Source organism: Lotus japonicus, chromosome 1 (genome assembly GCF_012489685.1).
Source record: "Lotus japonicus ecotype B-129 chromosome 1, LjGifu_v1.2".
Taxonomy (NCBI): Eukaryota; Viridiplantae; Streptophyta; class Magnoliopsida; order Fabales; family Fabaceae; genus Lotus; species Lotus japonicus.
In genome coordinates this window covers 90,970,860-90,990,948 of record NC_080041.1, presented here as the reverse complement: position 1 = coordinate 90,990,948, position 20,089 = coordinate 90,970,860, and the positions used below count along the sequence as shown (strand labels likewise).

Here is a 20,089-nt window from a genome sequence, read left to right as displayed (position 1 = left end):
CATATATATAGATTTTTGGAATATTCCATTTCTTGGAGAAAAAATTCCATAATATGCTCTAGCTTTTTGGATCAAATAGGATAATAAGGTCCGCTAATGGCAAAAACCTTGGAAATTTGTTTAGTAATGAAATGTTTATTAATGATGTGTGTCTCACATATAAATTATTTGTTTGATTTGTAGAAGTTTTAGCAAAAAAAAGCAAAATTCTTAAAAAATTGATTTTTTTTCATTTTTGAATTTAAAAAAGGTAATTAATTATATCCATTGACTTTAAATATTAATTAGAGTCACTAATAACAATTATAAGGATAAAATGTTTAATATAGATTAAAATTTCGGAAGAATAAATCAAACTTAATAAAAACATGATGCTTATTTTCCAATTTACCAAAAAATCATGATGCTGGAAAAAAAATATTTATTTGATTTGAAAACATTCATTTTCTCATCTAAGTAAACCAACAACCAATAATATTAATTAAATTTTCAACAATTATTATAATGAAGAAAGTTAAATTTCAAATGTAAAATTAATATAATATTTCCTTCCAATATATTTTTTAAAAAATTTAAATATATTTTTTAAAAACATGTTAAAGACATAAATTATAGGTTAGGAAATAATGATAGTTTAAATTAAAAGTTTCAATATTTATTATCAACATTGCTGTTGGAGTTGAACAAACAAAGGATTCCAATTTTTGTTGTGTATTATATTTTTTAATTTGTAATAAAAAAATCTAATGTTAGATTTATTTTTAAAATAATTTCAAGTAATTTTTATATTTAAAATTTAAAAAGTGAGAAAAAGATTTCGAAATAATCATTTTTTTTTTGAAATAGATTTCGTAATATTACTTGAATTGTCACAAACTTTCAAAAATATAATATTTAAAAATATACATTCAAGTGTATCATATAGGATAAGGAATTATGAATAATAAATGAAATTAAATAGGTGAGAGATGAAATATGTTGTAACAAAAAAGTGGGATGTCTTTTTTTTTCTTGGAGGGAAATTGGAAGAATTTGGGGGTGCCATGTGGCATAGGCTTCTAGAAGGAAACATTATTTTCATATATATATAGATTAAACTTTTATACGTAACTTATACTCCCTGCCTTCCTTATTATAATAATCAAATAAGAGATGCATCTTAGTCTTTTTTATAAGAACCAATTTGGAATTTGTGGTGGATTAATTATTTTTGTACAAAAATGCCCTTATTTAATTAATTAAACTTTTTCTTTTTTCACTTCTCATAGCATTAATGATGCATATAAATAAAGAATAATAGGTGGAGGGTAACTTTGGAAAATTAATATAATTTGAGAACAAATTTAATATAATTAGTTAATTACTTAAATTAACTAAATTTCTTACAGATGTGCAGTCATTCTTATATTAAGGAATTGTGTGCTGTATAAATAATAGTAGATGATTTTAATGAGATGGAGACACTGACAGGCCTGGATGGCTGGATTGCATATGATCGTCTCTGTGTTTCTAAAAATGAAGGAGGCTTTGGCTTTCGTGATTTAAAAACTTTCTATACAACTTTAGAAGCTAAAATTTGGTGGTATATCTACATTAACCCCATTCTCTGTTTGGCAGAATTTTCAAATCACTTCATTCCCTCACATAATTTTCTGTAAGCTAAGAAAGAAAGAAAGACTACAAGACAAACAAAGACTACTTACTGTATAAGACTGCATGAAAAATAAACAAAGTTGACAAACAGAGACCAAATTGAACAACAAAAAATGTGGCGGAGGACTTTCACCAGCGCCACCGCATTAAAGGACAAGAAATGGGACGCGCTCATCATCGGCGGCGGCCACAACGGTCTCACAGCGGCAGCGTACCTCGCCCGCGGCGGCCTCTCAGTTGCCGTGACGGAAGAGCTGGTTCCGGGGTTCAAATTCTCCCGGTGCAGCTACCTCCAGAGCCTTCTCCGGCCATCGGTGATGAATGAGCTGGAGCTGGGGAGTAAGCACGGGTTGAAGCTTCTGAGGAGCAATCCGTTGTCGTTTACGCCTTGTCTCGATGGTCGCTACCTTCTCTTGGGCACTGACAAGCACCTCAATCATTCTGAGATTTCCAAATTCTCACAAAAAGATGCTGAGGCTTATCCTAGGTTCCACTCTCTCACTCTATGCTCCATTCTTTGTCTCATGAAGTTGATGTTTTCCATTCAAAGCTATTTGGTCCCATTTGGGAAAACAACTTAATTAAGCATTTATGGTCATAAGCGCTTATTCATAAGCTATTTTAAAACATTTATTGAAATAAATTGAAAATAAACTATATATAAGCATGAGCTCTTTTTCATAAGCTTTCCCGAGTATGCCATAAGCTGTTTGATCATATCACAGTAGAGTAGAATAATGGTTTAAAAGCTGTGAATAGGTAATCAGAAAATAATTGAAGTGTTGTTTGTTTAGTTGATAATGCTGGAGTTCTTGTAATTTTACAAGACTTGTGTCTGTTAACCCTTCTGTCCCTAGCATTTTGTTTAAGAAATTGTTTACTTTTATTATCATTCAGATATGAGAGTAAGCTTGAGAGTTTCTGTAAATTCATGGATCTAGTGCTGGATTCACCGCCGCCTGAATCATTGCAGCATAAATCGTCTCTTAATGAACAACTGAAGAATAAAATACAGAATTCAGTATTTTGGGCAAGATGTCTACGGCAGGCATCCTCCTTGGGGCAAAAGGATATGGTGTAAGTCTGTGTGAAGGGTTTTGTTTTAAATAACCAATACATTGGCTTCGCTGCGAGTGCTAAGCAGTAAAGGGTGCATGATAACTAGTTATTTGAAATTATACACTGAAGCATCAATCCACATCATGTCTGTTTATTTTATTTGGCAGGGACTTTTTGGACCTCTTGTTGTCCCCAGTTTCTAAAGTTTTGAACAACTGGTTTGAGGTAATCTTATGGTCTCTAATCTAAAGTGAACAACTGTTTTGAAGTAATCTAAAGTTTTGAACAATTGGTTTTGACTTTTGAACATTCAAATATCTCATTAGCCCTTCAAGGTTGTACTCTCTGACTATGCCTTTCAAATTTGAACACATGTCTTCTTATTTCTTTGAAATTTCACTTTGTTTGTGCTCATATCTAATGTCTTAGAAATTCATTGTACTTCCTTTTATTTTTCTTTTTTTCAATATAAATACCTTTTGAATGATAAGCTCTATAAGAGACTGGCTGCATGATAGAATAATGAATTTCATAAATTAAATTTGCACATTATCTTAATTTCTTCCTTCCATGCATAACATGCTCCATCTCATAGCCGTTCTTCCTCAACCCCTTTAATGTAATCTTCAATTTTGTTTGATATTATTTATGCAGGCAGATGTTCTGAAGGCAACCCTTGCAAGTGATGCTGTCATAGGAAGTACAGTAAGAGCAGTTATCTTTGTTGTAAAGAAAAGATATTATTAAAAAAACTGTTGAATATCTCTTATTAAGATTGAGTTTGTTATTAGTCTTATCTCATAGAAAAAGAGAAACCTTATCACTAGTTTGAATGGAAATAGAGCAGAGATGGATTACAAAGGAGAAAAAACCAGAGCTCAGGGCTCCTACCAGAGGGGAAACCCTCCTTTCAGAGAGAAAACTCTCTCCTCACAAACTAAGCAATTTTCCAGTCTACCTCACACTCACCCCCCTTATCTCTAAATACCTGAGGCTCTGTTGACACCTCATCACTAATTCCCTTGCTCCCCAAACTGTCCCTATTTTCTGTCTTCTAGAACCTTTTAGAGCCTTTTTGACCCAAACATCAGTTGACTATCATTGTTTACAACCCCAAGTGTGTCTACAGGCCCAAGTGTCCTATCAGATAAGAATAATAACAAACTCAATCTTAATAAGAGATAGTCAACAAAATCATTTTCAGAATAAAGTATATATGAATTTCTTAATCCTTCTTTGAGATAGAAACTGACAATAATGGTGCAATTGTGCCACTGAGTTTTCTCTGATAATAAATAGCATAAATGTTTCATCTTTCATCTCATATATAGTATTACTAAATCTGTAATGCAGGCCAGCGTCCATGCCCCAGGAAGTGGTTATGTTCTACTACATCATGTGATGGGAGAATCTGATGGAGATCGTGGAGTTTGGTCGTGTGTATCTCTATTGCTAACTTGATATCCATATCTTGAATCACATGAATGGAATACTGCTATTTACCAAAAACTAATTTTTCCATGCTTTTACTAGTACTTTTTGGCCTTTGTTACACCAGTATTGATTCTGAAAAAGTCACTGCTGTATGGTGAGTCAAAGGATTTTAGAATACAGAAGATAACACATAAATAGTACACTATATTATTAACAATTTTATTCTAGTAGAGCTTGCACTGTTGTAAGGGACTGAATGCTGAGTGGTAAATTTAAAGATGACAGTAAGTTCAGTGTTACAGAGATGAGAATGTTACAATGATGAACAGTCAAACAAGACAAATTAGGATTAGGAATGAAAGCATTAGATAGAAAATCAAAGTAGCACTTGTTGTAGAAAAAGTGATATGGAGTCTTCTGAGGTGGTTGGAACATGTGTGGAGAAAACACACTGAAGCACTAGTAAGAAGGGTAGACCAGATGGAGGGTAGTCTAATCGTTAGAGGTAAGAAAGACTAAATAAGTTATAGGCCAAATTATTAAGTACGGGTTGGGATTAAATGGTATGTTATTTGATATGATTCATGATAGGGCACTCTGGCTTCATTTAGTCCATGTAATTGTTGAGCCCATTTCACGGGAAAAGACTTTGGTTGTTGTAATCTTATTCTTGAAGCTTTTGCGTTGTATTTGAGAATAGTTGTGTTCTATATGGAAAATATTGAGTTATTGACTCAGTTTCATAATTTAATTTCTTGATCCAGCTTATAAATAATATTTGAGCTGCTTCTTTTACTTTTAAAAGTTTTAAAGTATATGAGCAACCTTCCACCTCCTCCCCCCAAAAAAAAGAAGAAATAATTTCACTGGCATTTCTATCTCAAGATAAAATAATTTCTTTACCAATGATTTCTTCATTTTTATAGTTGAGTGAATAGCATGTCATTATTCCATGTAGATTTGTTGAAGGTGGAATGGGCTCAATATCCAAGGCTATTGGCAGTGCTGCTGCGGAAGCTGGAGCACATGTTGTAACAAATGCTGAAGTATGTCATCAGGAATCAGTCTCTATTAGCTTTCAAATTCACGCCCTGCTCCATAAATGTTTCATCTATTACCTCCCCCCTGCCCCTCCTTTTCTTTCTTTGTTTTTTCCCCTGCTGAGGCTCTAAAACACACATGATATCTTGTACTATTGTAGGTGTCTCAGTTGTTGATTGAAAACTCTAGCACAGTCCGTGGGGTTAGTGTTGTTCATGAGTTTACTCAATCAAGAAGGTTTTTAGAGGTGGATCGTAGTAATTAAATTTTGTAGATATGACTTGCATATAGGTGATTTTGGCTGATGGTACTGAAGTCCATTCTTCAGTTGTTCTGTCTAATGCGACTCCTTATAAAACTTTCATGGTAAATTTTTAACGAGCAATACTAACTTCTCTGGTAGCTTTATTTTGTGTTGGTGCTAATTTAAAGTGTCTGCCAATATGAGCCAGGAATTAGTGCCCAGCAATGTTCTCCCTGATGATTTTGTTCGTGCAATTAAGCATTCTGACTACAGTTCTGTAAGTTGGTTCACTACTTTTTTTTCTCAGTTTGATTTTATTTTTTGATACCCTCGAACTACAGTATGCATTACTGAACTGAAGTATTGGGAAAAATTATAATATATGAAGACAGCATCCTTTATTTTATTGTCTGCTAACGATGAAGAATGCCTAGAATTCATCCACGGGGAAATCATATCTCCGAGATAAACTTCAAATATTAATCAGATGCTGTACCTGGGATAAATTCCCCCAAGTTTGTTAAAGTTCATGAAATTAGATAAAGTCCTATTTAACTGCTGCAATTGTCAAACAAAAGACCTAGCAAAGACAGATTTTGATTTGGCACTATAGGGTTTTCTTTCCCCCCCTTTTCTTTCAATAAATTATGGAAATCAGGACAGATTTTGAGGATTTCTTAGTGTTTTTGTCTTCATTAATTTCCATTCTTTGATTTTTAATATCTACTATAACAGGCTACTACAAAAATAAATATAGCAGTTGATAAATTGCCCCAATTTCAATGTTGCAAGTTAAATCATCCTCATGATGGCCCACAGCATGTTGGCTCAATTCGTATAGGTTTTGAGAGGTATGTTAAAATTGAACAACTATTTCACCTATTGTGGAATTGTGCTGTTTAGTCAGTATGTACATTTTGCTGTAGTCTTATTGAATATGGACAGTTGCAACTTATTTATTTCAGAATACGTCTGTTTTTCTTTGCCCTTCTTAATTTATATTCAGCATGGAGGAGATTCACTCTGCATGTCAAGATGCGATGAATGGAGTACCATCGAGAAGGCCGTTTATTGAGATGACAATTCCCTCTGTTCTGGACAAAACTATATCTCCGCCTGGTAATTTGCGTTTAAGAATGTCCTGATATGTTCTGTTCATGAGAGGCAGTTTAGTTACTTTTCTTTCAATGTAGTTGCTGCCATATATTCATTTTATTTCTCAGCATTATTGAATTTTTGTCTTCAATGTTCCATTGAATTTCTTTAACTCATACTGGGACTGAAATCATGGCTTCTATTTTAGCAGTCATCTAGTAATTCATCTGTATTTGATTCGTTCATAATGTTTGAAATATGTTACTAACATCTAGTTTATGAAATCTGTTTTCTTCTTAGGTAAGCATGTGATCAACCTGTTTGTGCAGTATACACCCTACAAACCACTGGATGGTGACTGGCAAGATCATGACTACAGAGTAAGTTTGTTCTGGATGTTCTAGTTTCATTAATTTTTTCTCACGTACAATTATGCATTTCAATGTCCAGAATTGCTATATTCTTCCATGGTCATGTTCTTGTGTGCTTCGTTATATCTCACCTGTTTTGTTCAGGAATCATTTGCACAAAAATGCTTCACATTAGTTGATGAATACGCCCCTGGCTTCAGCTCATCAATCCTTGGTTTTGACATGCTGACTCCTCCAGATCTTGAAAGGGAGATCGGTTTGACAGGTCACTCTGCTATATTCGCCTAAACAAAAACCTTTGCAGTTGATATTTTTACAAGCGAATGATTTTTGCTACAAAACCCTGAAGTTAATTTACAGAAAACTAGTTCTCCTTTTCGGGGATAAAAGAAGTTCATTAAAACAAAAGGGCACCGAAAGAACAAAGAAAACATCAATGAAGCTTAACATGAGTTGATGTTCTACTTGAAACTTGAAAGCTCGAGCTCATTGTCACTATTAACATTTGATCCGTTTTAACTTTCAGGAGGGAATATATTTCATGGTGCTATGGGATTGGATTCTCTTTTCCTCATGCGACCTGTAAAAGGATGGTAAAATAAAGTGAAGTGGCTTCTGATTGAATCTGGTTTAGTTTCCTCATTCCTGACATAGAACTGATAATTAAGTGCTTGTTTTCATTGATTTGCGACTTAGGTCAAACTATAAGACTCCGCTTAAAGGGTTATACTTGTGCGGAAGTGGAGCACATCCTGGCGGTGGAGTTATGGGAGCACCTGGACGTAACGCTGCTCATTTAGTTCTTCAAGAAGTTAGAAAAACAACTTAACTGGTGCATACAGGCCTGTATAGATGGATCTTTCAGTGGGATCCTAGGCAGGAACTTCTCCAAATCTTGTAACGGTGCATTGGATGGAAGAATCGTGATAATGATTTACCAAACTAGCTGAACATTTACATAACAAACTTGCTGAAGGTAGAATGTGAATTTTAGAAAACTAGAGCTTGTAATCCTTGACCATTAAGACAATCTAGCAATTGGTCAATGCATTGATTCTAGCAGGTCCTGTTTGATACAGGATAAAAGCTCAAAAATTAATTACAATGAGTAAGAATGTGTTTATGCATGGTCAAGATTTCAAGTCAATGCTATCAAATTGATTAACCAAAATTACTCCCTCCGTTCATGTTCCTAAATAACTGACACTTTAAGTTTGTTGCACAAGTATTAAGAAATAACAATTAATGTTCTTGTTTTATTAAAATTACAATCTAACTTCCTACTATACCCTTTATCTCTCATATTAATTCTAACTTTTCAACTTTTCTACCACCAATAAATGAAGGGTACAATTGGTAAAGTATAATTAATGCACTCTTGAACTTTGTAAAGGAGCAGATAATTAGGAACAAAATTTAGCTAGAAATAGTGTCAGTTATTTAGGAACGAAGGGAGTAGTATCTAGAGGGAACAATGAGTGGTCAGAGAAGTTGAAAATTGTTTGTTTCCCAACAAAATATAGAATTTGATAAATACGTAATCTAAAAACTTATTCGAGCTACTAAATACACATTTAATTAATTAATATTTATACATCACTAAATAACTAGAAATTAAACCCGTGCGTTGCACGGGTTTGTGATACTTAAATTTAGCAGGTGTAGTATATGTAAGGATGATTCAATTGATTGAACAAAATAGTATAGAAAAGCATAAGATAACATGATTGTATCTTTCTCTAAAGTAGTTTATTACCTGATGAAGCATTGGCAAACACGATTTTTTTTCACTGCCCCCAGCCTTGCAATGATTCTCCTATAGTATAACATGATTGTATCTTTCTCTTTGCTGCTTATTCAGTAATTGGTGACATCTTTCATGCCTCTCTTCTAATTCGTGAATATTATAATTAAACTCTTCTCTAATAAGTCTATTGTCCAAGGCTTCTATGCATACGTCTTCTGGCAATGGCATTCCATTAAAGTCAATAAGATACTACTTACCATTCTTGATTAAAACCTTCTTAATTTCAATAAACTAATGTATTAAAAAGTGACATACTTGTTGAAATAGCTAGTGACAATTTTCAATTTTTTGTCATTCTCTAATGAAGTTTAAGATTTGTATGACTTGAGTGTGTGAGTGATTTGTTTATATAGAGATGTACAATAGATACATAGTTTAATTTAGTACATGGTATTTTTTATATTTAATGTAGGTAGCTGAATAGTCTTTAAACATTAAGCAATTTTAATCAGTTTTTGAAGTAGCAGTACTACCAGATAATGATATAATGAAGGTTATTTTTTTAATAGATGAATAGCCTTAATTACGAAAACTGTTAGGAAATGATTCAGATTCTGTGTTCTAGAAATGTACATCCTTTAATTATTAAGTTGAATAGCCTTAGTTACCAAATGGTTCATTGTTCACATCATGTTCTAGAAAATGTATCCTTTATATCTTTCGGTTACGACCTTTAATTTGATAGCTTTTTTTTCATAAATGTTTAATACATGGTGAATCCTTGTCTTCGTTGGAGCCTTTTAACATATATTAAATAGCCTTTTTTACAGAATGCAGGTTATGAAAGCTGTTAGGAAATACTAAGTTAAATAACCTTTTGTTGAGCTTCATTGCCTAGTGTAGCTTAAAAAGACAAAAATAATTAAGATAGAAATAGTATAAGATAAGTGTTTGATACAAAGCTTTTCACAATTTTAATATCATGAGTATACAATCTTTACTAATGTATTATTTAATGTAATGATTTAAGTGTGCTTTACATATATGTGTTGCACGAGTTTCTTTACAACATTTTTTACATTAAATAATAATGATTATAGTTTAAATTATTACATAAATATTAAAATATTTTTTATTTTAAAATAAATAATAATAATTGTGTTCAACATTTCAATCATTTCCAAAAAAAGACTTACAATAAATATTAGGGGTGTAATCGAACCAGATTGGACCGGATTTAGAGTGTTTAAATGTTCGAACCAATCAAACATGTTCGGTTTGGGTTGGTTCGAATTTCATGGTTTTTCCTTCTAAACCCGAACCAAACCAACCCGATCTCAAACGGATTGGTTCGGTTCGGATGGTAGGATTTGAAAAGAAAAAAATTTATTTGAAAATATGCTCGAAAATTATTCTAAAAATGTGAAAAATTATAAAAAAAAATATAGAAAAATCTAACATTTTTAAAGAACAGAACATTCGATAAATACATAATCCATATAATCTAAATAAAACTAACATCTCTAATACAAATATAAATATGTAATATAATGGGCTGAAAGTGTTTGAGCTTAATGTAAAAAAATTCTTAATTCATTGGGTTGGTTCGGATTGCTCGTTTTTTCAATCTCCAAATCTGATACCCCAATCCAATTTTATCTAAATTATTTATTGCCACATTATTTTGTCATTAATCAACTTCAATTTTAGTTATTTTTTCCTAATGCAAAATTCAAGTCAATTTTTATGCTTATGAATAATATTATTCAATTTAGGTAGTTGAATTACTTTTGACAATATCATTTCTTTCAGTTTTTTATTTTATTATTTAGTATATTAATTACAAAGAAATTTTCTATTGCTTCCTTTATTTTAATGCAAATGTAGGAAGATTTTACTGCTTGATATATTTAATTAAATTAAAAAAAAATGACTATGACTAATGTTTTTTTTTAATATTAGTTTTTGTAAGGAAAATCTTAATACAAAGGTTCAAAGAAATTTTTATTTTAGTAGGTAGTGTAAAAAATAGTAATAAGTTTTATTTATTATTTTTTTAAAATTCCTCAACCTATGATGAATAATTATTATAAAAATTAATTTTAATTTTAATATATAATAAATTAGAAAGTTTTACAATTAAAAAGAAGTATAAAAAATTACTATTAACTATCTAATATTGTTTTTTTAGGAAGCAGAAATAAACAAATTTAGGAAGCATAAATAAATCCAATATTTTTATTAATGTAAAGTTAGTCAATTTCATGTTGTAATTAATAATTAAAATTAAAATAATATTAATATTTAATTTAAAATATGAGAAATTGAAAAGTTTAAAAATCACTAAGTAATAATTAATAATAAGTGGATGTGTATTGAAAGTTGAATAGAAATTTGTTTAACTTTCATTCTTTAATGCATTGAATAGTTATAGCTCAAGTGAGCTTTACATATATATATAGAAGATTCAATACTTTGGAAGCAAAATGTGACGTGAATGAATGAAGGTGATGGTGACACAAAAGATGAATCAAGTCAAAAGGAGGAAAACTTTATATTTATCAATGAATGAACTACACCATGAGATATTTGCTGAGTCAACGCATCTACAACCAAATTAAACTCATGGGAAACATAAGACAAACGCACATACAACATCACTATACCCCACTCACTCTCACACGTGTCCGAGACTAAACTCCACAATAAGTTTCAATAGTTTTTATTTTAACTATTTGGTTTTTAAAGGAATCACCACCCGTTTGAAAAATAGTTGCATGTCTCTCGTTACAAATTTCTTTCTTCGGATTCAAACTTTGCTCTTACCCACCTTACGGGAGTTTAACTTGTTTACTACTATACAGAGATATCTTGTTCATATTTTTTATTTTAACTATTGAAATAATTCAATTCGTAAATTATTAATGAAATTTTAATTTCCAATAGAAGAATAAAGGAAGGGACAGAAAAGTAAAATCAGAACCACAGTAGAACGAATATAAACAAACAAGGGCGCCCTAACTCGTCGTCCCCGACGGCGCAATCGTAAGGTCAATGCGAGCTACCAGCCTACCATGGACGACGACACCACCGAACCAAGAGCTTCGACACCCACCGCACCAACCCCCTCACCAGCCCCCTCTCCGCCGCCATCCCCACCACTCCCAAGATCCTCGAGCTCGGCTCCGGCACCGGCATCGTCGGAATCGTCGCCGCCGCCACTCTCGGCTGCAATGTGACCATCACCGACCTCCCTCACGTGGTTCCCAATCTCAGATTCAACGCGGAAGCCAACGCCGGCGTTGTGGGGTCCAGCGGTGGGGCCGTGAATGTTGCGGCGCTGAGGTGGGGCCAGGGTGATGACGTGGAAGAGATTGGTCGGGAGTTCGATGTTATTGTGGCGTCGGATGTAGTGTATCATGATCACCTTTATGAGCCTCTGCTTGAAACGCTGCGTTTGATGATGTTGGTTGAGAAGGAAAAGAAGAAGAAGAAAATGGTGTTTGTGATGGCTCACACGAGGAGGTGGAAGAAGGAATCAGTGTTCTTCAAGAAAGCGAGGAAGCATTTCAATGTTGATGTTTTGCATGTTGACACTCCTAGCAATGGTTCTAGAGTGGGTGTTGTTGTTTACCGTTTTGTGGGGAAGGGTTAGGTTCCAAATTTTCAAGATAGTGTGATTCATAATTCAAGTTTGACAAACACAATTGTAATTTGCAATTAACATTTGCTTTTTTTTGGTTACATTTGGAAAAGAGCAAAGTAACATTTGCTTAGTTTTCTTTATGCTTTTATTTTATTTTCAAGAAACTTTCTAATTTAGGGTCAATGTGTAAAGGAGTGTACTTTGGTTCATCTCATCACATTTCTCTCCAACACCTCTCTCTAGCGTATATTCAGCTATTGATTCCAGTATCTTATGAGAATGGATCGCATCTCTCCAGCACTTTTGTGGCCATTCATTTGTACATTGAGTGATTTAGATTGAATCAACAACAAAATTAATTAATTAAAATGTTACATTATAAAGAGTAGAGTGGAAATGGGCTGGGGGACTACAGCCCATCCTGCTAAAGGTCGGGTTAGACCGGACTTATTTGCTAAAAATGTTAGGTTTAGACTTTTTAAATAGTTTGATTAGCTAAAAATGTTAGACTTAGACTTAAAAAAAAGTGTTTATTAGGCCTGATAGACCGACCCATTTATAATTTACCTATTTATTTTTAATTGTAACCATGCAATGCATACTAATATATTAATAAATTTAATTGTAACCATGCAATGCATACTGGGCCGGGCGGGTCGTTATAAGTCCACTGACCCGCCCGGTAAGGCCAGCAGGAAGACGATTAGGACATGGACCCCAGCTTGAGGATGTGGGCCCGAGTTGTTTTGTCTTATTATATTGTACACATGTATTTATCTTATTCAACATAGGGATTTGGGCCCTGAATGTAAGGCCCAAATCCATGAACATTCTAGATAAGGATCATTCCTACTATAAAAAGGATGTCCTCACCTTGTACTAGGGACCTTTTTCATCATTTATGATATTATTTCCTTATTTACGTATTACTTACCTCTTTCAGCTCTGCTAGGGTTTTTCAAGGGTACTTTATTACCATTGTCATACCTTAGACAGGAACATTGGCGCCGTCTGTGGCTCTGAGTCAGTGATTATTCTTCTGCTGACGTGAGAGACATATTTTTGGTTATGGAGACACGTTCTTGTGGTGGGCGAGCTCCCCGCCGTCGCGGTGGAGGTCGTCTTACGGGAGTCAGGAGCCAGGCTCCTGTAGGACAACCTGAGTTGGAAGGAGAAGCTTCTTCAGATGAAGCCTCGGTGGCGGTACGATCTCATGCTACCACGGTTCCAGATGTCCATGCACGACCAGATGCGGCTGTTGGATCGGGACTGGATCTTAAAGCTAAGCTTCCTACCCCGGAAGCGGATGCTTTGGGAGATCAGCAGGCTGACACACCTGTGCGAGCACCGGACAATGTGGTAGGAGCCTCATCTGCGGAGCTCAGGCAGGTGTTGGACACTATCCAGGCGCTTCAACGTCAAAATGAGCATTTACAGGCTCAGGTGGAGTACCTTAATCAAATGCGTGACTTAAGGCGTGGGCAACGTGTGGACGCTGAGGATGTGGTGGATTTTCAGCCCTTTGCGCCCATAGTCGCTGCAGTTGAGATTCCAGAGCATCTGCAAACTCTGACTTTGGACATGTATGGGGGGATACCGACCCAATTGATCATTTACGGTATTTTAATACTAAAATGGTCATTGGAGGGGCGACCGATGTTGTGAAGTGCAGATTGTTGCCTTCAACATTTAAGGGCGTGGCCATGACTTGGTTTATTAAGCAACCTCCGTATTCCATCTCCAACTTCACTGATTTGTCAACTAAGTTTCTAACACAATTCTCGGCCAATCAAGCACAAAAGGCGACCCCAGCTGATATGTTCAATATTCGACAGCATTCGGGCGAGCGTATCAAAACTTACATGTCCCGATTCAGTAGAGTGTCAGTGCAGTTAGAGGACGCCAGTCCGGATGTGTGTGTGGCGGCCTTCAAAAATGGGCTCAGATGTGGCTCATTGAACAAAGATTTGACTAGGCGGTCTGCCAAGGATATGATGGATCTGCGGGCACGGGTACAAGAGTTTATCTTGGTTGAACAGGATGAGCAAACTAAAAAAGATAGGGACGACTGGCGAGCACATCCAGATGTCTCGTCCGAAAAAGGCCGCGCCCCTAAAGATCAGCGACCCGCTCAGACACCGCGCCAGCCAAGGCCAGCGCCCTATCCAGCAGGGCGACATGGGCCACAAAGTAACACTTGGCATCGGAACAGCCAACCCGCCTCAGCCCAGGGGGGACATGCTCCCGCCCAGGGTCATCAAACCAAATTAAACGCTCCTCTCAGCACAATACTGCGAGCAGTAGGGCAAACTAATGTGGTTCAGTACCCAAGGCCACCTAGGCGACCCCCTGCAAACGTAGACACAACAAAGTGGTGTGAATTCCATAAAGCCATGGGACACAATACAGATAATTGCTGGACTTTGCGCAAGGAAATTTAACGACTGATCAAGGCGGGGCATTTGTCCAATTTTGTCTCAGGAGACAATGCACAGCTTGACGCAGTCAAGAACAAGGGCGGTGATTCCGCAAAGGGAAAGGAGGTCGTTGAGGAGTTAGGGGTACCCGCCGGGTCTTGCTTGTCAATCGCAGGGGGATTTGGCGGCGGGCGCATATCTAGCAAGGGAAGGAAAAGATTTGTGGAGGCAGTAAACTCGGTTCACCACGCCTATGAGGGGGAATGTTGGCTGAACCATACTCCAATTACTTTTTCACCAAAAGATTTTGATCATGTGATACCGCATGATAACGATCCCATAGTGGTGACTCTGCGCGTGAATAACTATGTTACCAAGAAAGTTTTTCTCGACCAAGGCAGTTCTGCTGACATCATATATGGTGATGCATTTGAAAGATTGGGCTTAAAGGAGTCGGATTTAAAGCCATATATGGGGTGTCTGGTTGGATTCACAGGCGATCGGGCCAAGGTCCGAGGCTACGTGGAGTTGGACACTGCTTTTGGTGAGGGTGAATATGTGAAGGAATTTCAAGTAAAGTATTTGGTTCTCCCGTGTAAGGCGACGTATAATGTGCTTCTAGGGCGTGATACTTTGAACAAAATATGTGCAATAATTTCAACCGCCCATTTGACAGTAAAGTATCCGGCTTGCAATGGAAAGGTGGGAATCTTAAGGGTGGATCAAGAAGCTGCCCGAGCATGTTATGCACAAAGTCTGGAACTTTATGGCAAGAAGGCAGCCAAGGAGGCACATCGCGTCACGGAGATTTTTCCACATGAGAATTTCAACTTGGATCCTCGGGATGATTCGGAAGAGTTGAGACCTCAGCCGGCGGGAGAAACCAAATCTGTTCACTTATCTGGGCGTGCTTTGAAGATTGGAAGTACCTTGTCAAAGGAACAAGAGGACCGATTGGTCGAGTTACTAAAAAATAATTTGAATTTATTCGCATGGACAATTAAGGATGTTCCAGGCATTGATCCCAGCGTTATATCCCATCATTTGTCAATTCAGCCAGGAGCAAAACCTGTTGTACAAGCTCGTAGGCGGATGGGCGAGGAAAAGGACAAGGCAGTACAAATAGAAACTCAAAAGTTGCTCGACGGAAAGTTCATTAGAGAAGTCCAATATCCAACATGGTTGGCAAATGTTGTTATGGTGCGCAAGGCTAATGGTAAATGGAGAATGTGTACAGATTACACAAGTCTAAACAAAGTTTGTCCAAAGGATTCTTATCCGCTCCCAAATGTGGACAAGTTGGTAGATGGGGCGTCTGGTAATGAACTGCTCAGTTTAATGGATGCATACTCCGGATACAACCAAATAATGATGTATCGCCCTGATGAGGAGAAAACGGCGTTCATGACAAGTCAGCCGAACTATTGCTACAGGACGATGCCTTTTGGTTTGAAGAATGCGGGGGCGACCTATCAGCGGTTGATGGACAAGGTTTTTGTAAATCAAGTAGGAAGAAACATGGAGGTATATGTTGATGACATGATTGTTAAGACTGTCAAAGGGGGCGCCCATCATGAAGACTTGGCGGAGGCATTTGCACAGATCCGGAAGTACAATATGCGGTTGAATCCAGAGAAATGCTCCTTTGGAATTTTAGGTGGCAAGTTTCTAGGATTCATGGTCACATCAAGCGGGATCGAGGTTAATCCCGACAAATGCAAAGCTATAGTAAATATGAAAAGCCCATCCAACATTCGTGAAGTTCAGAGATTAACAGGACGGTTGGCGGCCTTATCTCGCTTTTTGCCAAAAGCAGGTGACAGGGCGGTGCCATTCTTTGCGTGTTTGAAAAAAAATACTACTTTTCAGTGGACAGGGGCGTGTGAGGAGGCCTTCCAGCAGCTTAAGGAGTTATTAGCTTCACCCCCTATGCTAGCTAAGCCAACGCCCGGGATTCCTTTAATTCTCTACTTGGCGGTCACCGAGGCGGCGGTTAGCACAGTTTTGCTTCAAGAAGAAAACAAGCAGTATAAAATCATATACTTTGTCAGCCACACGCTGCAAGGGGCGGAAGCGCGGTACCAAAAAATAGAAAAGCCGATACTAAAGACGGTCAGGCGACTTCGGCCATACTTTCAGAGTTTCCAGATAAAAGTCAAGACAGACATTCCCTTGAGGCAAGTTTTACAAAAGCCTGATTTGTCAGGGCGACTAGTGAGTTGGTCGATTGAGCTGTCGGAATATGACATTAGTTATGAACCGAGAGGACAAGTCACGATCCAAAGTCTGATTGACTTTGTGGCAGAGTTAACGCCCACAGAGAGTGACAAAGAAAATGCAGAGTGGGTACTTTCGGTGGATGGCTCGTCTAATGAATCAGGAAGTGGGGCAGGCGTGTCGATCGAAAGTCCGGACAAAATGCTGATTGAGCAATCACTTAAGTTTGGGTTCAAGGCGAGCAATAATCAGTCTGAGTACGAAGCATTAATAGCAGGTTTGAGACTCGCCATTGAATTGGGAGTGCCAAAACTGTATATAAAGGGTGACTCACAGTTGGTAGTGAAGCAAGTACGCGGTGAATATCAGGTGAAGGATCCGCAATTGTCCAAGTACCTAGAAATTGTTCAAAGGCTTATGCAGGCGATTGGACATGTAAGGATCGAGCACATACCAAGAAGTCAAAACGAGCGTGCGGATGCATTGGCTAAACTAGCTAGCACTGGGCGCCTCGGAAACTATCAAACTGTCATACAAGAAGTTTTGCCTCATCCAAGTACAGACATGGTAGAGTTCAAAGTGGCGAAGGCTATAGGAAATGGAGAGCCATCTTGGACGGATCCAATCATTGAATTCTTAAGTCAACAACCGCAAGATGAAAGCAAAAACACAAAGGAAAGAAGGCGTGAGGCTAGCTTTTATACTTTGGTGGGTGGACAGCTGTATAGGCGGGGAATTATGTCTCCAATGCTTAAATGAGTGGACACCACTAAATCTCAAGAAATAATGGCTGAGGTGCATGAAGGAGTATGCTCAAGCCACATTGGGGGGCGGTCTTTGGCAGTTAAAGTCCATAGGGCGGGATTCTATTGGCCAAACGTCAAGAAAGATTGCATGGAGTATGTGAAAAAGTGTTCGAAGTGTCAAGTTTTTGCCGATATACACAGGGCACCACCAGAGCAACTCACAACAATGACCGCCCCATGGCCCTTCGCCATGTGGGGAACGGATATTTTGGGACCCTTTCCAAAAGCAAAGGCTCAACTAAAGTTTATTGTGGTGGCAGTGGATTATTTCACCAAGTGGATAGAAGCTGAGGCACTCGCCACAATTACTGCAGCCAAGGTACGGAATTTCTTGTGGAGGCGTGTTGTGTGCCGTTTTGGAGTTCCAATGGCACTGGTTATGGACAATGGCACTCAATTTACCAGCACATTAACAAGGGATTTCTGTGCTGACCTTGGGATTGACATGCGATTCACTTCAGTGGAACACCCTCAAACGAATGGTCAGGCTGAGGCGGCAAACAAGATCATATTAAATGGGTTGAAGAAGAAGCTTGATGAGGCGAAAGGCTGGTGGGCGGAGGAGTTGCCCGGTGTTTTATGGGCGTACAATACCACGGTACAAACCAGCACTGGAGAAACGCCGTTTAGGCTAACCTATGGGTCAGATGCCATGTTACCCGTTGAGGTAGAAAACCAAAGCTGGAGGGTTACAAACAGAAATGAGGAAGAAAACAATGATAACTTAATTGCAAACTTGATTATGCTCCCAGAATTGCAAAGAGAGGCGCACTTGCGTAATGAAGCTGGAAAGATTAAGGTCGCCCGAAAGTATGCAACTAAGGCCGTCCCTCGAAAAATTAAGGCGGGAGACTTGGTGTTGCGCGAAAGGACGCTAACTTCAGGAAAGAACAAGTTAACACCCAACTGGGAAGGTCCTTTTAGGATTAAAGCTGAAGTAGGCGCAGGGGCGTACAAGTTAGAGCAATTGGATGGTGTGGCAGTGCGCCGCACATGGAACGCCTCTAGTTTGAGGCAATACTATAGTTAAGAAAAGAAGGTCGCACTATTTTTTCCTTGAAAAAGGTTTTTAATGAGGCGACCAGTAAAAAGAAGGGAGGAAAACTCTCATGTACGGGTCAATGAACCCTAGTTTTTGTTAACAGAAATGAAAAATGTTTTAAAGTTTGATATTTGTCACAATTGGCGAGATCTAACTCATAAACCTTGCTAAACAAATTTCTTATGGCGATGACCCAAAATGACAAAAAGCTTTCGCAATTAGAAAGTGTCATCACTGAGCAAACATAGCCTTGGCAATTCTAGTGGCCACTAGAAACCAAGCCTCGTCTGTAAAACGACTAAGGCCAGTAAAATGTGCCTAAGCCTTGGTTCTCATACCAAGCCAAACACTTCGCCAAAAGGCGAGTAAAGTCTCAGCAAACACGCTATAACGAAATTAAAATGATTGAGCAAAATATGACTGAAATAAAAAGGGAACGAACGCCCAAATGTCATGCGTCATTACAAAATAAAGGGCGGAGCCCGAAGTTCAAAAGAAAGCAACAAAAGTTTTACAAACTTGGAAAATATTCTTAAAATCCTATTCTTGGTTATTTGCACTAGTAGTAGGATCAGTCTTTTTCACGCCCTCGCCCTGAGTTGTTTCACTGGCAGCAACCTTCTCCGCATCCTCGCCCTCACCTTCATCGTCGGACTCTTGCATAAAAGGAAGGCTGCTCACTTCAGGATCAGGATCACCCACAATCTTGCCATCCACGATCTTCTTCATGAAACCAAACGTAGACAAATCAAGTTTCGGATAAAGAATCCGAAGTTGCTCTTTGGCGCTGAGATGACCCAAAACATATTGGCGAGAACTCTTCACTAAGAGTGTCTCGTTAGTTTTTTGCAACTCAGCCTTCAACTTGTTAATTTCTTCTTCAGCAGTGTGAAGTTTGGTTTCAAGAATCCCTTTGGCAGCCCTCTCCTTGGCAAGATCCTCAGTCGCCCCCTGAAGCTGACGGCGGACGCCGGCCAAAGCATCTTCAGTTTGCTTCTTGGCAGTATCTGCGCGCTTGGCGGCGGTTTCTGACTCAGCTTTCAATTGAGCATAGGCCACCCTAGCATCTTCAAACTTTTGCTGGGCGTGGGCCTTATCAGATTCAACATTTTTTAGATGAGGAAGAAGACCGGCGGCACAGCTGGCAGCGGCGAGTGCTTGGTTCACGGCAAGGGTCACAGCAGCTTGAACGCCCTTGGAGGCCACATCATGTGGAATTTGGGTGTTGAAATTCCTTTCTATAAAGTTCAGGCCATTGAATTTGGGGTCAAAGACGCTATGAAGAGCGCCGGTATCGCTTCCAGGTACCGTGTCCCG

General features: G+C 37.7%; 3 protein-coding genes across 5 annotated transcripts; all 3 read left to right on the top strand.

The window, feature by feature from the left end:
- Nucleotides 1-1,703: 1,703 nt before the first annotated feature.
- LOC130727704 (uncharacterized) lies at nt 1,704-7,839 on the top strand. Of its 3 annotated transcripts, none has more exons than XM_057578917.1 (15): nt 1,704-2,140; nt 2,551-2,730; nt 2,880-2,937; nt 3,367-3,417; nt 4,066-4,148; nt 5,105-5,192; nt 5,348-5,389; nt 5,479-5,553; nt 5,640-5,708; nt 6,167-6,282; nt 6,438-6,550; nt 6,827-6,906; nt 7,042-7,162; nt 7,424-7,500; nt 7,594-7,733. In XM_057578917.1, exons 1-14 carry the CDS (start codon nt 1,767-1,769, stop codon nt 7,492-7,494), a joined length of 1,521 nt encoding a protein of 506 aa, XP_057434900.1. In that variant the 5' UTR covers nt 1,704-1,766; the 3' UTR covers nt 7,495-7,500; nt 7,594-7,733. The 3 variants fall into 3 exon arrangements, with proteins under 3 accessions (XP_057434900.1, XP_057434899.1, XP_057434901.1); XM_057578916.1 differs by having other exon boundaries at nt 1,706-2,140; nt 7,424-7,490; nt 7,594-7,839; XM_057578918.1 differs by lacking the exon at nt 2,551-2,730 and having other exon boundaries at nt 1,707-2,140; nt 7,424-7,490; nt 7,594-7,839.
- Nucleotides 7,840-11,141: 3,302 nt separating this feature from the next.
- LOC130711691 (uncharacterized) lies at nt 11,142-12,420 on the top strand. The gene is made up of 2 exons (XM_057561409.1): nt 11,142-11,151; nt 11,695-12,420. Exons 1-2 carry the CDS (start codon nt 11,142-11,144, stop codon nt 12,297-12,299), a joined length of 615 nt encoding a protein of 204 aa, XP_057417392.1. The 3' UTR covers nt 12,300-12,420.
- A 1,573-nt stretch (nt 12,421-13,993) lies between these two features.
- On the top strand, nt 13,994-17,683 carry LOC130711680 (uncharacterized). Its single transcript, XM_057561397.1, has 3 exons — nt 13,994-14,480; nt 14,772-16,118; nt 16,218-17,683. The coding sequence occupies exons 1-3, from the start codon at nt 13,994-13,996 to the stop codon at nt 17,681-17,683; spliced, it is 3,300 nt and encodes a 1,099-aa protein (XP_057417380.1).
- The last annotated feature ends 2,406 nt before the right edge of the window (nt 17,684-20,089 follow it).

Coding starts and splice junctions, on each gene's coding strand:
- LOC130727704 (XM_057578916.1), top strand. CDS start 1,767: ATGTGGCGGAGGACTTTCACCAGCGCCACCGCATTAAAGGACAAGAAA. Junction 5,390..5,478: donor ACTCTAGCACAGTCCGTGGG/GTTAGTGTTGTT, acceptor ACTTGCATATAG/GTGATTTTGGCTGATGGTAC. Junction 5,709..6,166: donor AGCATTCTGACTACAGTTCT/GTAAGTTGGTTC, acceptor CTACTATAACAG/GCTACTACAAAAATAAATAT.
- LOC130711680 (XM_057561397.1), top strand. CDS start 13,994: ATGACTTGGTTTATTAAGCAACCTCCGTATTCCATCTCCAACTTCACT. Junction 14,481..14,771: donor AGGGCGACATGGGCCACAAA/GTAACACTTGGC, acceptor ATTTTGTCTCAG/GAGACAATGCACAGCTTGAC. Junction 16,119..16,217: donor GAAAACGGCGTTCATGACAA/GTCAGCCGAACT, acceptor TAAATCAAGTAG/GAAGAAACATGGAGGTATAT.